General features: G+C 42.8%; 1 protein-coding gene across 12 annotated transcripts in view; it reads left to right on the top strand.

Moving 5' to 3' along the window:
• LOC146501913 (DNA (cytosine-5)-methyltransferase 3A-like) overlaps window positions 1–14156 on the top strand; it is a 101763-nt gene that overhangs the window by 79402 nt on the left and 8205 nt on the right. For 7 of the 12 annotated variants that reach the window (XM_085132428.1, XM_085132437.1, XM_085132429.1 and 4 more), the window contains 12 exons: window positions 1423–1566; window positions 1787–1831; window positions 2477–2556; window positions 3659–3771; window positions 5181–5364; window positions 8075–8159; window positions 11672–11817; window positions 11924–12014; window positions 12100–12248; window positions 12447–12532; window positions 13036–13129; window positions 13306–13424. In XM_085132428.1, coding sequence (XP_084988554.1) covers window positions 1423–1566; window positions 1787–1831; window positions 2477–2556; window positions 3659–3771; window positions 5181–5364; window positions 8075–8159; window positions 11672–11817; window positions 11924–12014; window positions 12100–12248; window positions 12447–12532; window positions 13036–13129; window positions 13306–13424 — 1336 coding nt within the window. The remainder of the gene's footprint in view (window positions 1–1422; window positions 1567–1786; window positions 1832–2476; window positions 2557–3658; window positions 3772–5180; window positions 5365–8074; window positions 8160–11671; window positions 11818–11923; window positions 12015–12099; window positions 12249–12446; window positions 12533–13035; window positions 13130–13305; window positions 13425–14156) is intronic. The other 5 variants (XM_085132430.1, XM_085132438.1, XM_085132434.1 and 2 more) reach the window with 3 other exon arrangements.

Genomic DNA, 14156 nt, shown 5'->3' on the forward strand with positions numbered 1-14156 from the left:
ACATTCACAGCACTGCACATGTAAAGCATTTAGCTACAAGGATATCAAAGACAGCTATAGAAGATGTTGGCTGTGATAAGCAACTGTACACTGCTGGGGCTTCCACACACGGATTTAGCCTTGGATAAGAAAACAATTAGTGAAAAAAGTGTCTGGACCCATGTATGCCTCTGACTATAGTCCAAAGCTGAGTTTGTGTTCAGCCACAGTGTAAAGTAAAAATCAGCAGTTTTCCAGAGGGTCACACACTGGATAACTGAATCAAAATATGGTTAAAAGTTCTAAAGAAAGTCCACTTTAATTCTATATAAACATTTAAATTAGCGTTCATCGTGCACCACAGTTGTGTGATACGCACCGCTGCATTGATCAGTAATACAACACACTGGAGTTCAATAGCAGTAAAGACCTAGTGCAGTGATTAACCTTGAGATTGCTCAGCATAATGCCGCACAGTGTTTTTTTTTCTTTCGTAGGATGCTACAGGCAACCATTTTTTTCCCATCTGTCTGATAGAGAAACTATCTAACCAAAAATATGGTTTATTTACATGCTACTCTGCTAATATGCAGCTGTTGATAACTTGAGGTTCACTGTAATAAAAGTGTCTTAAATTGGAATCTTTGCAGCTTTAATTTACCTGCCTGGCTGATTCTGTCTCTTTAGTTTATGTGTATGATAAAGATATCATTATCATCAGTTTACATGATGTTCCCTTGTAAACTGTGTTCCCTTTCAAGATCTAAAAAAGGGAAAGTCATCTTTTATATGTTATATGGATCTCTCCAGGTCTCTTCCACTTGTTACATTTCAGTCGCTGCACCACTGGCAGAAAAACAAGACAAATGAGCTCATTATTAATGTATTAATTATTCTGTTAAGGAGGGTTTTTTCCGGCTCTTATGGGGTTTCCTATCCACATAAGGCATATTGGTTTGGCAGGGTGTCTGTCTTATCTGATTCCACAGATGTTTATATCTTTTTCTGCTGTTTATTTTTCTTTGTGGGGGCGGGGGAGGGGGGGCATTTGGGTAACCAAATGTGTTTTTGCTTTAGTAAATGAAGTCTTACTTAAAGAATCAGGTGAAACTGTTAAACTTCTGTTTTTGTTTTACAACCTTTGTGATTTTCCTTTGGGAAAAGTTACAAATTATTTGTATGTAGAAAAGACCCTTATCCTAAAAAGAATATTTACTGCAACAACTGATAGATCAGAATTGTCTTTTGATTTTTTTTTTTTTAATGTCTAAACCATAGAAATTGTCATTACTGACAGGAAAAGTGGGGCTGAAAGCAAAAACATTTATCAGTTATCAAAAGTACGCTCCATAAAGCTGTCTGGATCTCTCTCAGTACAAACATTGCCTAGCTTTAGTTCATTTAATGTGTCCATGTGTTAACTTCATGCCACTATCCCTACAGAGGAACAAAATCCATATAAGGAAGTGTACCCAGAGATGTGGGGGGAGCCTGAGGCTGCGTACACACCTCCACCTGCAAAGAAACCACGCAAAACCACGCAAGAAAAAGCAAAGATCAGAGAGGTGATCGACGAAGGGACCAGAGGTAAAAATACAAAAAAGAAAAAAATTGAAATTGAAGTAAATAAAAAAAACCTTTCTTTTTATTTTGTCCATTTAGCATGTAAAACGAAAACACTGATTGTTGTTTAATATGCCGGTTTCTTTTAAACCCACACTAGGCTGATAATATCATACCTTCTATTAAACTTGTATTGTTGTTATCGTTTATATGTATTTGAACTAACTTGTGTTTTGTTTTCCAGAGAGACTTATATTTGAGATCAAAAAGAAGACCAGGAATATAGAAGGTAAAAGCATCTCCAGTTGTTTAACCGTCATTCATATTTAAACCAAAGAAGGGATATTTTATTTTCTTTCTAGTATTTCTTTTGTGTTAGCTTTGGTTAACCTTGGATCCAGAAGATTCAAAGTTGAGTAATAACATGACACAAAATATTAATAAAGGATTAACAAAGATTGACACAATCCTTTAAACATGCTTTATCTTCTTGAACCGGCATTTTGTTCGTAGTTGTCTCTCAAATTCATCTAATAAAGACGAATAAAGGACTATTATTAAGCTTTCACTTGTTAAGCATAAGCAGTAAAATAAATCAGTTTTACTAGATCTATATAACCTGCCTTCAGTTGGACCAGCCAACGACTGCATATCACTCCTACTTTTACTGCTCTTTCCTGTAAAATTTAGAGTTCATTTTATTTATTAATTTTAATCACACAAACCCTATACGGCCCCAGATTGTCTTAGCATAGCAGATGTGCTGAGACCTTATTCCAGCAGTCTGTCTCGTTATCTGATTCAGGCCTTTTAACTGTCCCTACATTTTAGACAAATAGCTGATGTGTTTACTGTACATATAAACAGACACTTAAACAAACTAACAAATGCTGTAGATTTAGTTTGTCTGTATTTTCTCTCTGTTTTTGTTCAGATATCTGCATCTCCTGTGGAAGCCTCAATGTCTCCCTGGAGCATCCTCTGTTTGTAGGAGCAATGTGCCAGGGCTGCAAGGTGAGAATCCCTCTTTTTATTATTTATTATATATTATTTTATTAATTGCTTATCCAGCCTAAGGTCACAGAGGGGCTGTAGTCTATACAAACTGTACAGGCGCCGTGCACTCAGATAGACAGACAACCGTTCGCACCCACATGTACAGCCAATTTAGAATCACCAATTAACCTAACAAGCATGTCTTTGGACTGTGAGAGGAGGCCGAAACACAGGAGGAAACCCACACAGGTTGGTCATGAAAGGTTAAACATGAAAGGTTTCTCAGTGTGGTCAAATCTGACTGTCCCATAGGTGGATGAAGGAGTTAGTTTGTGAAATTTGTTTGACTATATTCATACATTTTTCAGCATCACAAGTTTTCCCAATAATGCTACGTACAATTACACTGCTGTAGCTTTTACTGCAGAGCTTTATTCAGTGGTGTTAAGCTACAGCTTTAAAGGTCTCATATATAAAACATAATGCTTTAACTCTATATAACACTTAAAAAACAAACAAACTGTGAATATTTGGCACTTCCAGGTGATTTTAAACTGAACCTACTACTGAGTTCAGGTAATTAGGTAGCATGTGATTGGTCAAAAGAACTCACACGATGTGAGTATAAACAGACCCCAGACAGCCCCAGAATACCCCAAATCTCAGCTGTTATGCTCAGATTCTGCATGTTCAACTGGAAGGTTTCTGTGTGTACAGCTCTCCAAGGCTGCAACTAATCACTCTTATTATTATTATTAACTGAGTATTTTTGCCTGTCAACATGCAAAAGTGAATGAAAAAACAATCCAGACCACAAAGATATTAAGAACAATACTAAATAATACAAAGAGTCTCAAATTCTCACATTTGGGAAGCTGGAACCAGAAAATGTTTTTTCCATGATAAATTTCTTCCAGCAACAAATATCTCACCCAGTATGTGTGGAAGCTGCATTTCCCCAGGGGAAAAATCCAAGCAGCTAGCTGTTTTGGAAGCAGTGACAATATTATTGGAGCATCGGTTACATATTGGTAATCTGTTGTAGTTCACAGACATGTAAAAATAAACTCTATGGACAGAAGGAGAAACAAAAAAAAAATTGTGTTTTGCTCCTCGGCAGAACTCGTTCCTGGAGTGCGCCTACCAGTATGACGATGATGGCTACCAGTCCTACTGCACCATCTGCTGTGGAGGCAGGGAAGTGCTCATGTGTGGCAACAACAACTGCTGTAGGTCAGTATCAGGGGTTTGCAAACAGCAGCTTCTTTCAGCACATTCAGGTCCTGCTAAGGTTTTCAATTTCACATGTACAGAAACAGTTTACACCTAAATGTCAAAACGTGATCAATCACTTTCTTTATTGGCACAAAGCTCATGTGGATTTGTTTATTTCAAAAGAGAGTACACAGTTGATTTTGGCATCTCGGCTCTAATCCTTTCACTGCAAACAGAGCAGAGATCAGACATGAATATAATGAGCTTCAGTCCAAAGCGGTTTTTTCAAAAAACTCTCTGCAGTCCTGTAAAAAGCCAGGTACACCTCAACACCTTCAGTAGTTTGTAGGTTCACCTTAAGCAGCAACAACTTGAAGTATTTGTTTTCTGTATGCCTTAATGAGATCCTCATACCCTAGTAAAGGAATTTTGGTTCACTGTTCCTTACAATGTTATTCATGTTTACTGAAGTTTCAGCCATTCTGTTGTAGAGCTGCTGCTGAGCTTGGGATCATTGTCCTGTTGAATTGTCCAGTTTTAGCCGAGCTTTAGCTGTCGCACAGATGGCATCACATCAGACTCTAGAATACTTTGGTATACCGAATATACAGTGGCTTGCAAAAGTATTCGGCCCCCTTGAACTGTGGCAAGATCTGAAAACTGCTGTTCACAAACGCTGTCCATCTAATCTGACTGAGCTGGAGCTGTTTTGCAAAGAAGAATGGGCAAGGATTTCAGTCTCTGGATGTGCAAAACTGGTAGAGACATACCCTAAAAGACTGACAGCTGTAATTGCAGCAGGTTTGGGGTGTTTATGCTGATATGCTAAGTTGAGTGTTGTGCATTATGGCCAGTTATCTCCACTTTGGTCTTGAATGTCCAAAGGACTTTGTTCCAGAAGTCTGTTGTTTCTTCAGATTTAATTTGTAAACCTAAGCCATGCTGCCATGTTCTTTTTAGAGAAAAGAGGCTTTCTCCCAGCAACCCTTACAAACAGGTCATACTTTTTCAGTCTTCTTCTACTTGTACTGTCAGTAGAGTTCGAGACGAAGCCTACGAGTTTTTTTTATTTTTGGAATTTCTCTGAGACTTGCACTGTTCAAAGGCTGAACTTTATTTGTTACAAGACAGAATTTTGCAGAAATTTTGAAGGATTTGATAAGTGCCGAATTGTCTTTAATCATCATGTTCCATGTAAGAAAGTGGGTTTAATATTTTCCTATAATATTATGGAATAAATGTCTTTTTTCTATAGTGGATGATAGTCGCTAAAATTAGTCACAAGCTCACGTTTTTCAATACGTTTAGCTTGTTTGAGTCCAGTCCACAGGTGACAGGGAACGGAGAGAAATTATTACTTGACAAAGACATATTAGTGAGTGGGTAAATAGACATGAGACATGATGAATTGCTGTGTGTGCGTTTAGGTGTTTCTGTGTGGAGTGCGTGGATCTTCTGGTCGGGGCCGGCTCGGCAGCAGCAGCCATCAAAGAAGACCCCTGGAACTGCTACATGTGTGGACCCCGCAACACCTACGGCCTACTGCGACGGCGGGATGACTGGCCCTGCAGACTACAGCATTTCTTTGCCAACAACCACGAGCAGGAATTTGTAAGTTTGAATGCTCTCTTCCTACAAAACAATTTCCCTTACTCGTTGGGCTTTAATTGCCTTGTTGGTTGTTAAGAGTGTCAGAGGTGATAAATTAATAATCTTTTATTATCACATCTTGTAATTGATTTATGTGGATTGTTAAAGAGCAAAAACGTTTGTCCAGGTCTGTTTTTAACACTGTTCATAATCTAGGAGAGTCCTTCTAGAAAAAAGTGGCACCATATTTGATGAATGAAGAGAGATCCATATAATGGATTGGATTTATATAGCGCTTTTCAAGGCACCCAAAGCGCTTTACAATACCACTATTCATTCACTCTCACATTCACACACTGGTGGAGGCAAGCTACGGTTGTAGCCACAGCTGCCCTGGGGCAGACTGACAGAAGCGAGGCTGCCATATCGCGCCATCGGCCCCTCTGGCCAACACCAGTAGGCGGTAGGGTAAAGTGACACAATGACCAGGACAGAGAGCCCAGGGATCGAACCGGCGACCTTCCGGTTACAGATACGCTTCCCAACCCCTTGAGCCACGGTCGCCCCATATAGATATATATAGATATCATACATGCATACAGACAGTCAAACACGTGGGTCTTTCACTCCTGCATACACACTCCTATACAGACATATCAGAAGAACAAAAGGCCAAAAATAATGGGTGAAAGATTAAGCAGCTAACCTAGAGAACTTAGTGTTTAGTGATTGTTTAAAACAAACCAGTGATTTAGCTGACCTGATAGGCCGAGGAAGGCTGTTCTAACATTTGGGAGCTTCAACCTCAAAAGCATGATTGCCTCTTTTTTTAAAATAAGAGTGTGGAACAGTTAGGAGATGCTCGTGCTTCTTGTAGCTCGCTGCAGATTCTCAAATCTGCTTTGGATCACAGACCTGTTGTAGAAGCCAGATTTATTTCTGTTTCACTTTGCTGACCAGCTGCCAGACATCTGTTTCGAGAATTCCTGACACTTGGTGCTACACAGCTTCAAATCCAAAGATTTCTTCTTCTTTGACAAACACTTGACGAGGTGTCTTTTTATCTTGTGCTGCTGCTTTGATGGTTTCAGCCAAATGGCTTTGCATTTTCCTCCAAATCAGCTCTGTCCTGTCCAGATGCTGCTCTTCATATGATGTCATATCATATCACATGATATGCCATTCATATGCGATGCCTATAGTTTCTTCCAGATCTCGAGTGTCAAAGTTCTCTTTAACTGCCATCTGTGGGTGGAAGGGTGGAAACAGCAGACAGGAAGCACTTTGATATCTTGCTTTTGTTCTGCGTTACCATGAAGGCTGAAGGACCAGAGAATTTATCAACTGTGAAAGTCTTAATGAAGATTAAAGACCTCCATCATAACATCTAACACGTTAATGAAGTCCTGATCGTTTCAGAAGTAAGGGGATTCCCAGATGTTTACCTATGCCAGTGTGAGAAACCAAAAGCAGACATATTTTCTTACTTTCACTTCAGAAATCAGCAAATTCACCAGAGAATTCTGCATATGACTGTAGATATACCTTCTTATGTGCTGTGATTACAATTTGCAAGTTTAATAATTAGCCACGTCACGACCGAGGATCAACAGGTAGGAAAGAATTACCACACATAACTAATGCAGCGAGTTCATCAGTTATAAGCCACGAGCAAGTAAAACAATAAATAAAGCAACCAAAGTTCCAGCGAACCGAATGACCTGGTGGAAGAGAGAGGCTCGAGCCCACATTTATAGACGAGCAATAAATCTGTTCCCATATCCAAACAACAACACGAAGAGGGCGTCTGTGATTCCCGCCAGTTAACAGATGTTTAAACATTTACAGGTGTCTCACCTCATTACCATCATCCATTCATTTTCTGCCATTTCTTCAGGTCATTACCAGGTAAAGCACATTAAAGCCTCCTCCAGGCTAAGGGGGTGCCTCAGAATTCCTGTCAGGATTCATTAACCTGCAGTTCAACAGCAATTTATGGATCAACGCTAGCCATCAAAACCGCAATACTAATGAAAAACTAATAAAGGCTGCATAAATACAGAGTCTGGAGAGAGTCTGGAGAATAATACTCGTTTTCAAATGTTTGTAGCTGAAGTTTCATTCTTTCAGTCCCTACCAATAACCCATTTTTAAAAATGCAGTTTGAGAATAGCTGTTATGAAGCATGGGAGGGGCTATGACACCTAAGTGTCACTGTGTAAGTGGTAACATCAAATTCAGACGGCTCATTAAGCTGCTTTTATATTGTATTAATAAACATCCTGCTCTTCAATACTGTATTTCTTCTTACAGCAGCCTGTGAATATCAGACATCTTATTTAAGCTCACATTGCATGCTGTAAGTCAATGGATTGTGCTAAATTTAATGTATCTGCCACTTTACATCTTATCTCCTGTCATAACCTTTATAGAACTTTGAAGTGTGAATCATTACAGTTAGCTGGAAACATAATTATCTGGAGATCAGTGCGGGTTACGCTCCAGGGCTCATCAGCTCTCAATTATCCACGAAGGTTAATGCACATCAAAACAGATCATGTTCACCTTTAATTATTGATATTCTTCTCCTTCTTCTTCTTCTTGACTTTTTTTTTTTAGTAAAGAGCAGATCATTATCAGGAACAAAGTGATAAAGAGAAGCTCTCTGCCTTTGCGTACTGTAGAGTTTGATATCTCATTTGATCTCCTCTTCCTCTTAACTCTCTCTCAGGAGCCGGCCAAGTTGTATCCCCCAGTTGCAGCAGAGAAGAGGCAACCAATCAGAGTCCTCTCTTTATTCGATGGCATTGCCACAGGTGTGTAAGTGCTGAGCAGCAATTAACCACTATTCTCATCATCAATAAATTATTGATTAACAGGTTAATATGATCCTTTATCCTTACGACTAGTGCCATCATAATCGGGGTGTGTTGCTTTAAATAAGAAACAAAAAGAAATATAAAGATATCCTGTCACATCCTTACTCCACCCAGTTTAAGTCGCAGAAAAAAAGTTTGGTGCAGCTCACGATATTCTCAGATTAAAATCTCTTCTTCATTGAAGAGCTTGCCATTGAAAATGAAATAAAAAATAACACAGAAACACATAAGACAAAAATAAAGCAAGTGAATTTAATGGTAAATGAGAAAAGTGGTTAAGTGGAAGTATAAAACAGAAATGTGAAGACAAAGTAAGATTTACTTCATCCATCCCAAAGTTGTCAAAGCAGTTAAAAATGAACACGACAAACATGAACAGCTGGTATTGGCTCAGCCTGGCGTTCTGACTGTGCTGGTTTAAGTATTTGTTATAAATGCTGTATGTTATAAATGTTGTTTCACCACATTCTGTTAGAAGCTTTGGGTATTTTGGAAGGATTTATATCTATTTTAAAAAATAAACATTTATAATAAGATTCAAGATTGTTTATTTTTCACGTGCATATTTATGCAAGTACAAGACGCAGTGAAATGTGACCTGATACGCTCCTCGACTGTGCAAAGAGAGAGAGAGAACATTATATATATACAAACAGTGAATATATACAAAGAGGACATTATGTGCATGCAGTAAGTGAGTGAGTTATATACATTATATAAATAAATAAAATAAATAAATCTGAGAACGTACATTGTGTGAGTGGGGTGTTAAAGTGTCTTGTGCCGTAGTGAAGCCAGAAAGATCAGGCATGATATGCGAATGTGGTAACAATGACTCCTGTGTCACTCGCTTCTCTTGAGCCTCTCTGTTTTTGCTTGGATTGCGCGGAACCTTCTGCCTGATTGCAGAAGCTGGAACAGTTTGTTGCTGGGATGGGACGGGTCCTTCAATATCTGAGCTGCTCTGGACCAGCATCTCCTGTTGTAAATGTCCTGTAGGGAGGCGAGAGCAGCCCTGCAGCAGCGTTCTGCTGTACAGATCACTCTCTGAAGACCTTTTTGGTCCTTAACAAAGCTCTTCCCATACCAGGATGCAATGTTCTGTGTGAGGATGCTCTCCACAGTGCCTATATGGAAAGTCCTGAGTTGAAAGTCCTCAGTTGTAAGGCAGTAGTTATGCATTAGGTAACAAAGCAATAAATAAGTCCATCCATCCATCTTCCTCCGCTTTATCCGAGGCCGGGTCGCGGGGGCAGCAGCCTAAGCAAAGAGACCCAGACCTCCCTCTCCCCAGCCACCTCCTCCAGCTTATCCGGGGGAACACCAAGGCATTCCCAGGCCAGCCGAGAGATATAATCTCTCCAGCGTGTCCTGGGTCTGCCGTGGAGCCTCCTCCCGGTGGGACATGCCTGGAACACCTCACCCAGGAGGCGCCCAGGGGGCATCCTTGTCAGATGCCCGAACCACCTCAGCTGGCTCCTTTCGATGTGGAGCAGCAGCGGCTCTACTCTGAGCCCCTCCCGGATGGCCGAACTTCTCACCCTATCTCTAAGGGAGAGGCCAGCCACCCTTCGGAGGAAGCTCATTTCTGCCGCTTGTATCCGCAATCTCGTTCTTTCGGTCACTACCCACAGCTCGTGGCCATAGGTGAGGGTAGGGACGTAGATCGATCGGTAAATTGAGAGCTTCGCTTTTACACTCAGCTCCCTCTTCACCACGATGGACCGGTGCAGCGTCTGCATTACTGCAGCTGCAGCCCCAATCCGTCTGTCGATCTCCGGCTCCCTTCTCCCATCACTCGCGAACAAGACCCCGAGATACTTGAACTCCTCCACTTGGGGCAGAAACTCATCCCTGACCCGGAGTGGGCACTCCACCCTTTTCCGGCTGAGAACCATGGCCTCAGATTTGGAGGTGCTGATTCTCATTCCCGCTGCTTCACACTCGGCTGCAAACCGTTCCAGTGTGAGCTGGAGGCCCTCACCTGATGAAGCCAACAGAACCACATCATCCGCAAAAATCAGAGATGAGATTCTGAGGCCACCAAAGTGAAAGCCCTCCGCCACTTGGCTGCGCCTAGAAATCCTGTCCATAAAAATTATGAACAGAACCGGTGACAAAGGGCAGCCCTGGCGGAGCCCATCACCCACCGGGAACGAGTCCGACTTATTGCCGGCAATGCGAACCAAGCTCTTGCAACGGTTGTATAGGGATCGAATGGCCCGTAGCAATGGCCCATACTCCCGCAACACCTCCCACAGGACACCCCGAGGGACACGGTCGAATGCCTTCTCCAAGTCCACAAAACACATGTAGACTGGTTGGGCAAACTCCCATGCACCCTCAAGTATCCTCGAGAGGATAAAGAGCTGGTCCAGTGTTCCGCGACCAGGACGAAAACCGCATTGTTCCTCCTGTATCTGAGGTTTGACTAGCGGACGAACTCTCCTTTCCAGCACCCTGGCATAGACTTTCCCGGGGAGGCTGAGGAGTGTGATCCCCCTGTAGTTGGAACACACCCTCCGGTCCCCCTTCTTAAAGATGGGGACCACCAGCCCGGTCTGCCAGTCCACGGGTACTGCCCCTGATCTCCACGCAACATTGCAGAGGCGTGTCAACCAGGACAGCCCTACAACGTCCAGAGCCTTCAGGAACTCGGGGCGGACCTCATCAACACCAGGGGCTGTGCCACCAAGGAGTTGTTTAACTGCCTCAGTGACCTCGCCCCCGGAAATATGCGGGTCATTCCCCTCATCCCCAGACTCTGCTTCCTCCTCGGAAGACGTGTCAGTGGGATTAAGGAGGTCCTCGAAGTATTCCTTCCACTGCATGACAATTTTCTCAGTCGACGTCAGCAGCGCTCCGCTAGCACTATACACAGTGCAGGTAGAGCACCGCTTTCCCCTCTTGAGACGCCTGACGGTTTGCCAGAATCTCTTCGAGGCAGTCCAAAAGTATTTTTCCATGGCCTCTCCGAACTCCTCCCACACCCGAGTTTTTGCTTCAGCCACTGCCCGGGCCGCATTCCGCTTGGCCTGTCGATACCTGTCGGCTGCCTCCGGAGTCCCACAGGCTAACCAAGCCCGATAGGACTCCTTCTTCAACCTGGTGGCTCCCTTCACCTCTGGTGTCCACCATTTGGTTCGGGGATTACCACCACGGCAGGCACCAACCACCTTGCGGCCGCAGCTCAATGCAGCAGCTTCGGCAATGGAGACGCTGAACATGGTCCATTCGGACTCAATGTCCCCAGTCTCCCTCGGAATGCTGTTGAAGCTCTGCCGGAGGTGTGCGTTGAAGATCTCGCGGACTGCAATAAATAAGTAAACAACTAAAAAGGTGCATAGTCTGCGCGGAGCAGTCAGGAAGGCGTCTGGACGTGCGCCATCTTAAAACCTAAGCACCCTTAAAGAGTTTTTAGCATGATGTTTGTGGTGTGTTTCTGTCAGGTCTTCTGGTGCTGAAAGATTTGGGCATCCAGGTCGAAAAGTATGTTGCATCAGAAGTGTGTGAAGACTCCATCACTGTCGGCATGGTTCGACACGAGGGACGCATCATGTACGTGGGAGACGTACGCACCGTAACTCGCAAACATGTAAGAGAAATCATTATCGCTCCTCAAAACCACAACGTAACCAGAAAGATTTCCTGACATTATGTTAAAGGCAGTAAACTTTAACTTGCTGTGTTTCCACCGGCAGATCGATAAATGGGGACCATTTGACCTGGTGATAGGAGGAAGCCCCTGCAACGACCTTTCCATAGTCAACCCTGCAAGGAAAGGACTTTATGGTAGGAAGTGCTCATGTAATCATTTACTTGTTGCTCGTTGTGCTAAATGAAATAAGGAGGCTGAACTTTCCCTGTCTTTCTTCAGAGGGGACCGGCCGGTTGTTTTTTGAGTTTTACCGTCTGCTGCATGAGGCGCGGCCAAAACCCGGCGACGAGAGGCCGTTCTTCTGGCTGTTTGAGAACGTGGTCGCTATGGGAGTCAGCGACAAACGGGACATCTCCCGCTTTCTAGAGGTACGGCAAACAAACCCACAGCAGTTACTCTGTAAGTGAAATTTTAAAAAAGCCCCCCAACTACATCCCCACAGGACATTCTCAGTTGTGGTACAGAAGGTTGTTAGGATCCATTTATCCATCCATCCATTAGTTAGGACAAAAGTAAGTCTTCAGGGCCATGGTGCAGTATGACATAACCCTCATATTTCTCTTTAGTGTAACCCAGTGATGATTGACGCCAAGGAGGTTTCTGCTGCCCACCGCGCTCGCTATTTCTGGGGAAACCTGCCCGGCATGTCCAGGTGATACAAACACACAGACACCACAGGTTTGTTCACTTTATTTCAGTAAGGAGAGATCATTTGGAAGAACTGAACATGATTTATTGAGATACAGAATTTGATACAGTTGTCTGGCGATTAGTCTCCGATGACCCATCGTAGCAGAGCAAAATCTCAGAAGTAGCAGGAATTAGAGGACAGGACCCCCCAGAGTCTAGACACTGGTGGTGGTGAAGATGGAGGCGTGCATGGAGCTCTGAGTCACCAGGATGAGGCGGAGATGGGGAGGAGGTGGGTTGCACTAATGTGCATCTGAGAGGCAAAAAGGCAGTGTGAAGGGTGATTGACTTGGAGAAGGTGTACAAGAAGATGATTGGATTAGAGCAATGATGTCAGTATTGAGATTGAAAGCATAAGAAAACGAAAGCAATTAAAGAACAGACAGCAGCCGGACATGTGGGAAAGCCAGCTGCAGGGTGATTACAAGTTTTCCTTACTGAATTGAAAATGCAGCTCTGCTTTAGGTTGTGCTTTTCTAAATACTGCAGGCCACTGACACCGATGGCAAACGACAAGCTGGACCTACAGGAGTGCCTGGAGCATGGCCGCACAGCCAAGGTATCCACTTGTGTGTATGTGTGTGTGTTTGTGTGAGAGAGTGTGTATTTGTGTGTCTGAATCACAGAAAGCTGCTGTTGAAAATGAGAGTAGGCTGTAGGATTAAAAGGGATGCGTGTGTTGGTTTGTTTGTTTGTGTCTGTCTGTGCGTGTTTGGTTCTGGATGCTAATTCCAGTTTGAGAAGTTGCGTACGATAACGACACGCTCCAACTCTGTGAAGCAGGGGAAAGACGAGCATTTCCCCGTCTACATGGACAACAAGGAGGACATACTGTGGTGCACCGAGATGGAAAGGTACAGGAGCCGCGTGTTTGTGTGTGTGTGTGGTTTTTTATTACCTCTTAACATCCAGCAGGTGACTGCAGACCTCTAAGGGTAACGGTTAGATTTCATTTTGACCATATGGGTCTTCTGTATTTACATTTGGGCTTACCTTAAAAAATGAAAAATCCATATATACATACCTGTACAGGTGGATGTTAAGAGGTTAATTGTTTTAAGCATGTTCTTGCATGAAAGTGAACTTGTTTGAATTATTAAAAGAAGCTATATCCTGTCAAATGGTCACATGGTGACATAGTAGGGTTGAGATTGTAATTCGAGCATGTTAGACCTGAGATTATGTACGTGTCTCGCCTCACCCTCAAACGGTCGCATCAAATGGCCTGCCCTCCCTGAGCTTAGTTCTGCTGTAGGTTTCTTCCTGTTAAAAGGGAGTTTTTCTTTCCCACTGTTGCCAAGTGCTTGCTTATAGGAAGTCATTTGATTAGTGGGGTTTTCTTTCTCTTATTGTAGCATCTTTGTCTTACAATACAAAGCTCAATATGAGATTAATTGGGCTAAAAACGTCTTATGATGTAGTTGTGCCACATGTTTAACTAACAAGATTTCCCATTTCATGAAATGAAATTGTGTCTCTGCTTTACTATTTGGTAATGAGGGAGTAATATTTGAGAATTTCAATATATGTCAATTGTAAAATGAGAAGTGGGGTTCATATAAAAAGAGGGGTGATTACTAAATGAG

This window comes from Neolamprologus multifasciatus, chromosome 15 (assembly GCF_963576455.1).
Source record: "Neolamprologus multifasciatus chromosome 15, fNeoMul1.2, whole genome shotgun sequence".
In the NCBI taxonomy this organism is placed as follows: Eukaryota; Metazoa; Chordata; class Actinopteri; order Cichliformes; family Cichlidae; genus Neolamprologus; species Neolamprologus multifasciatus.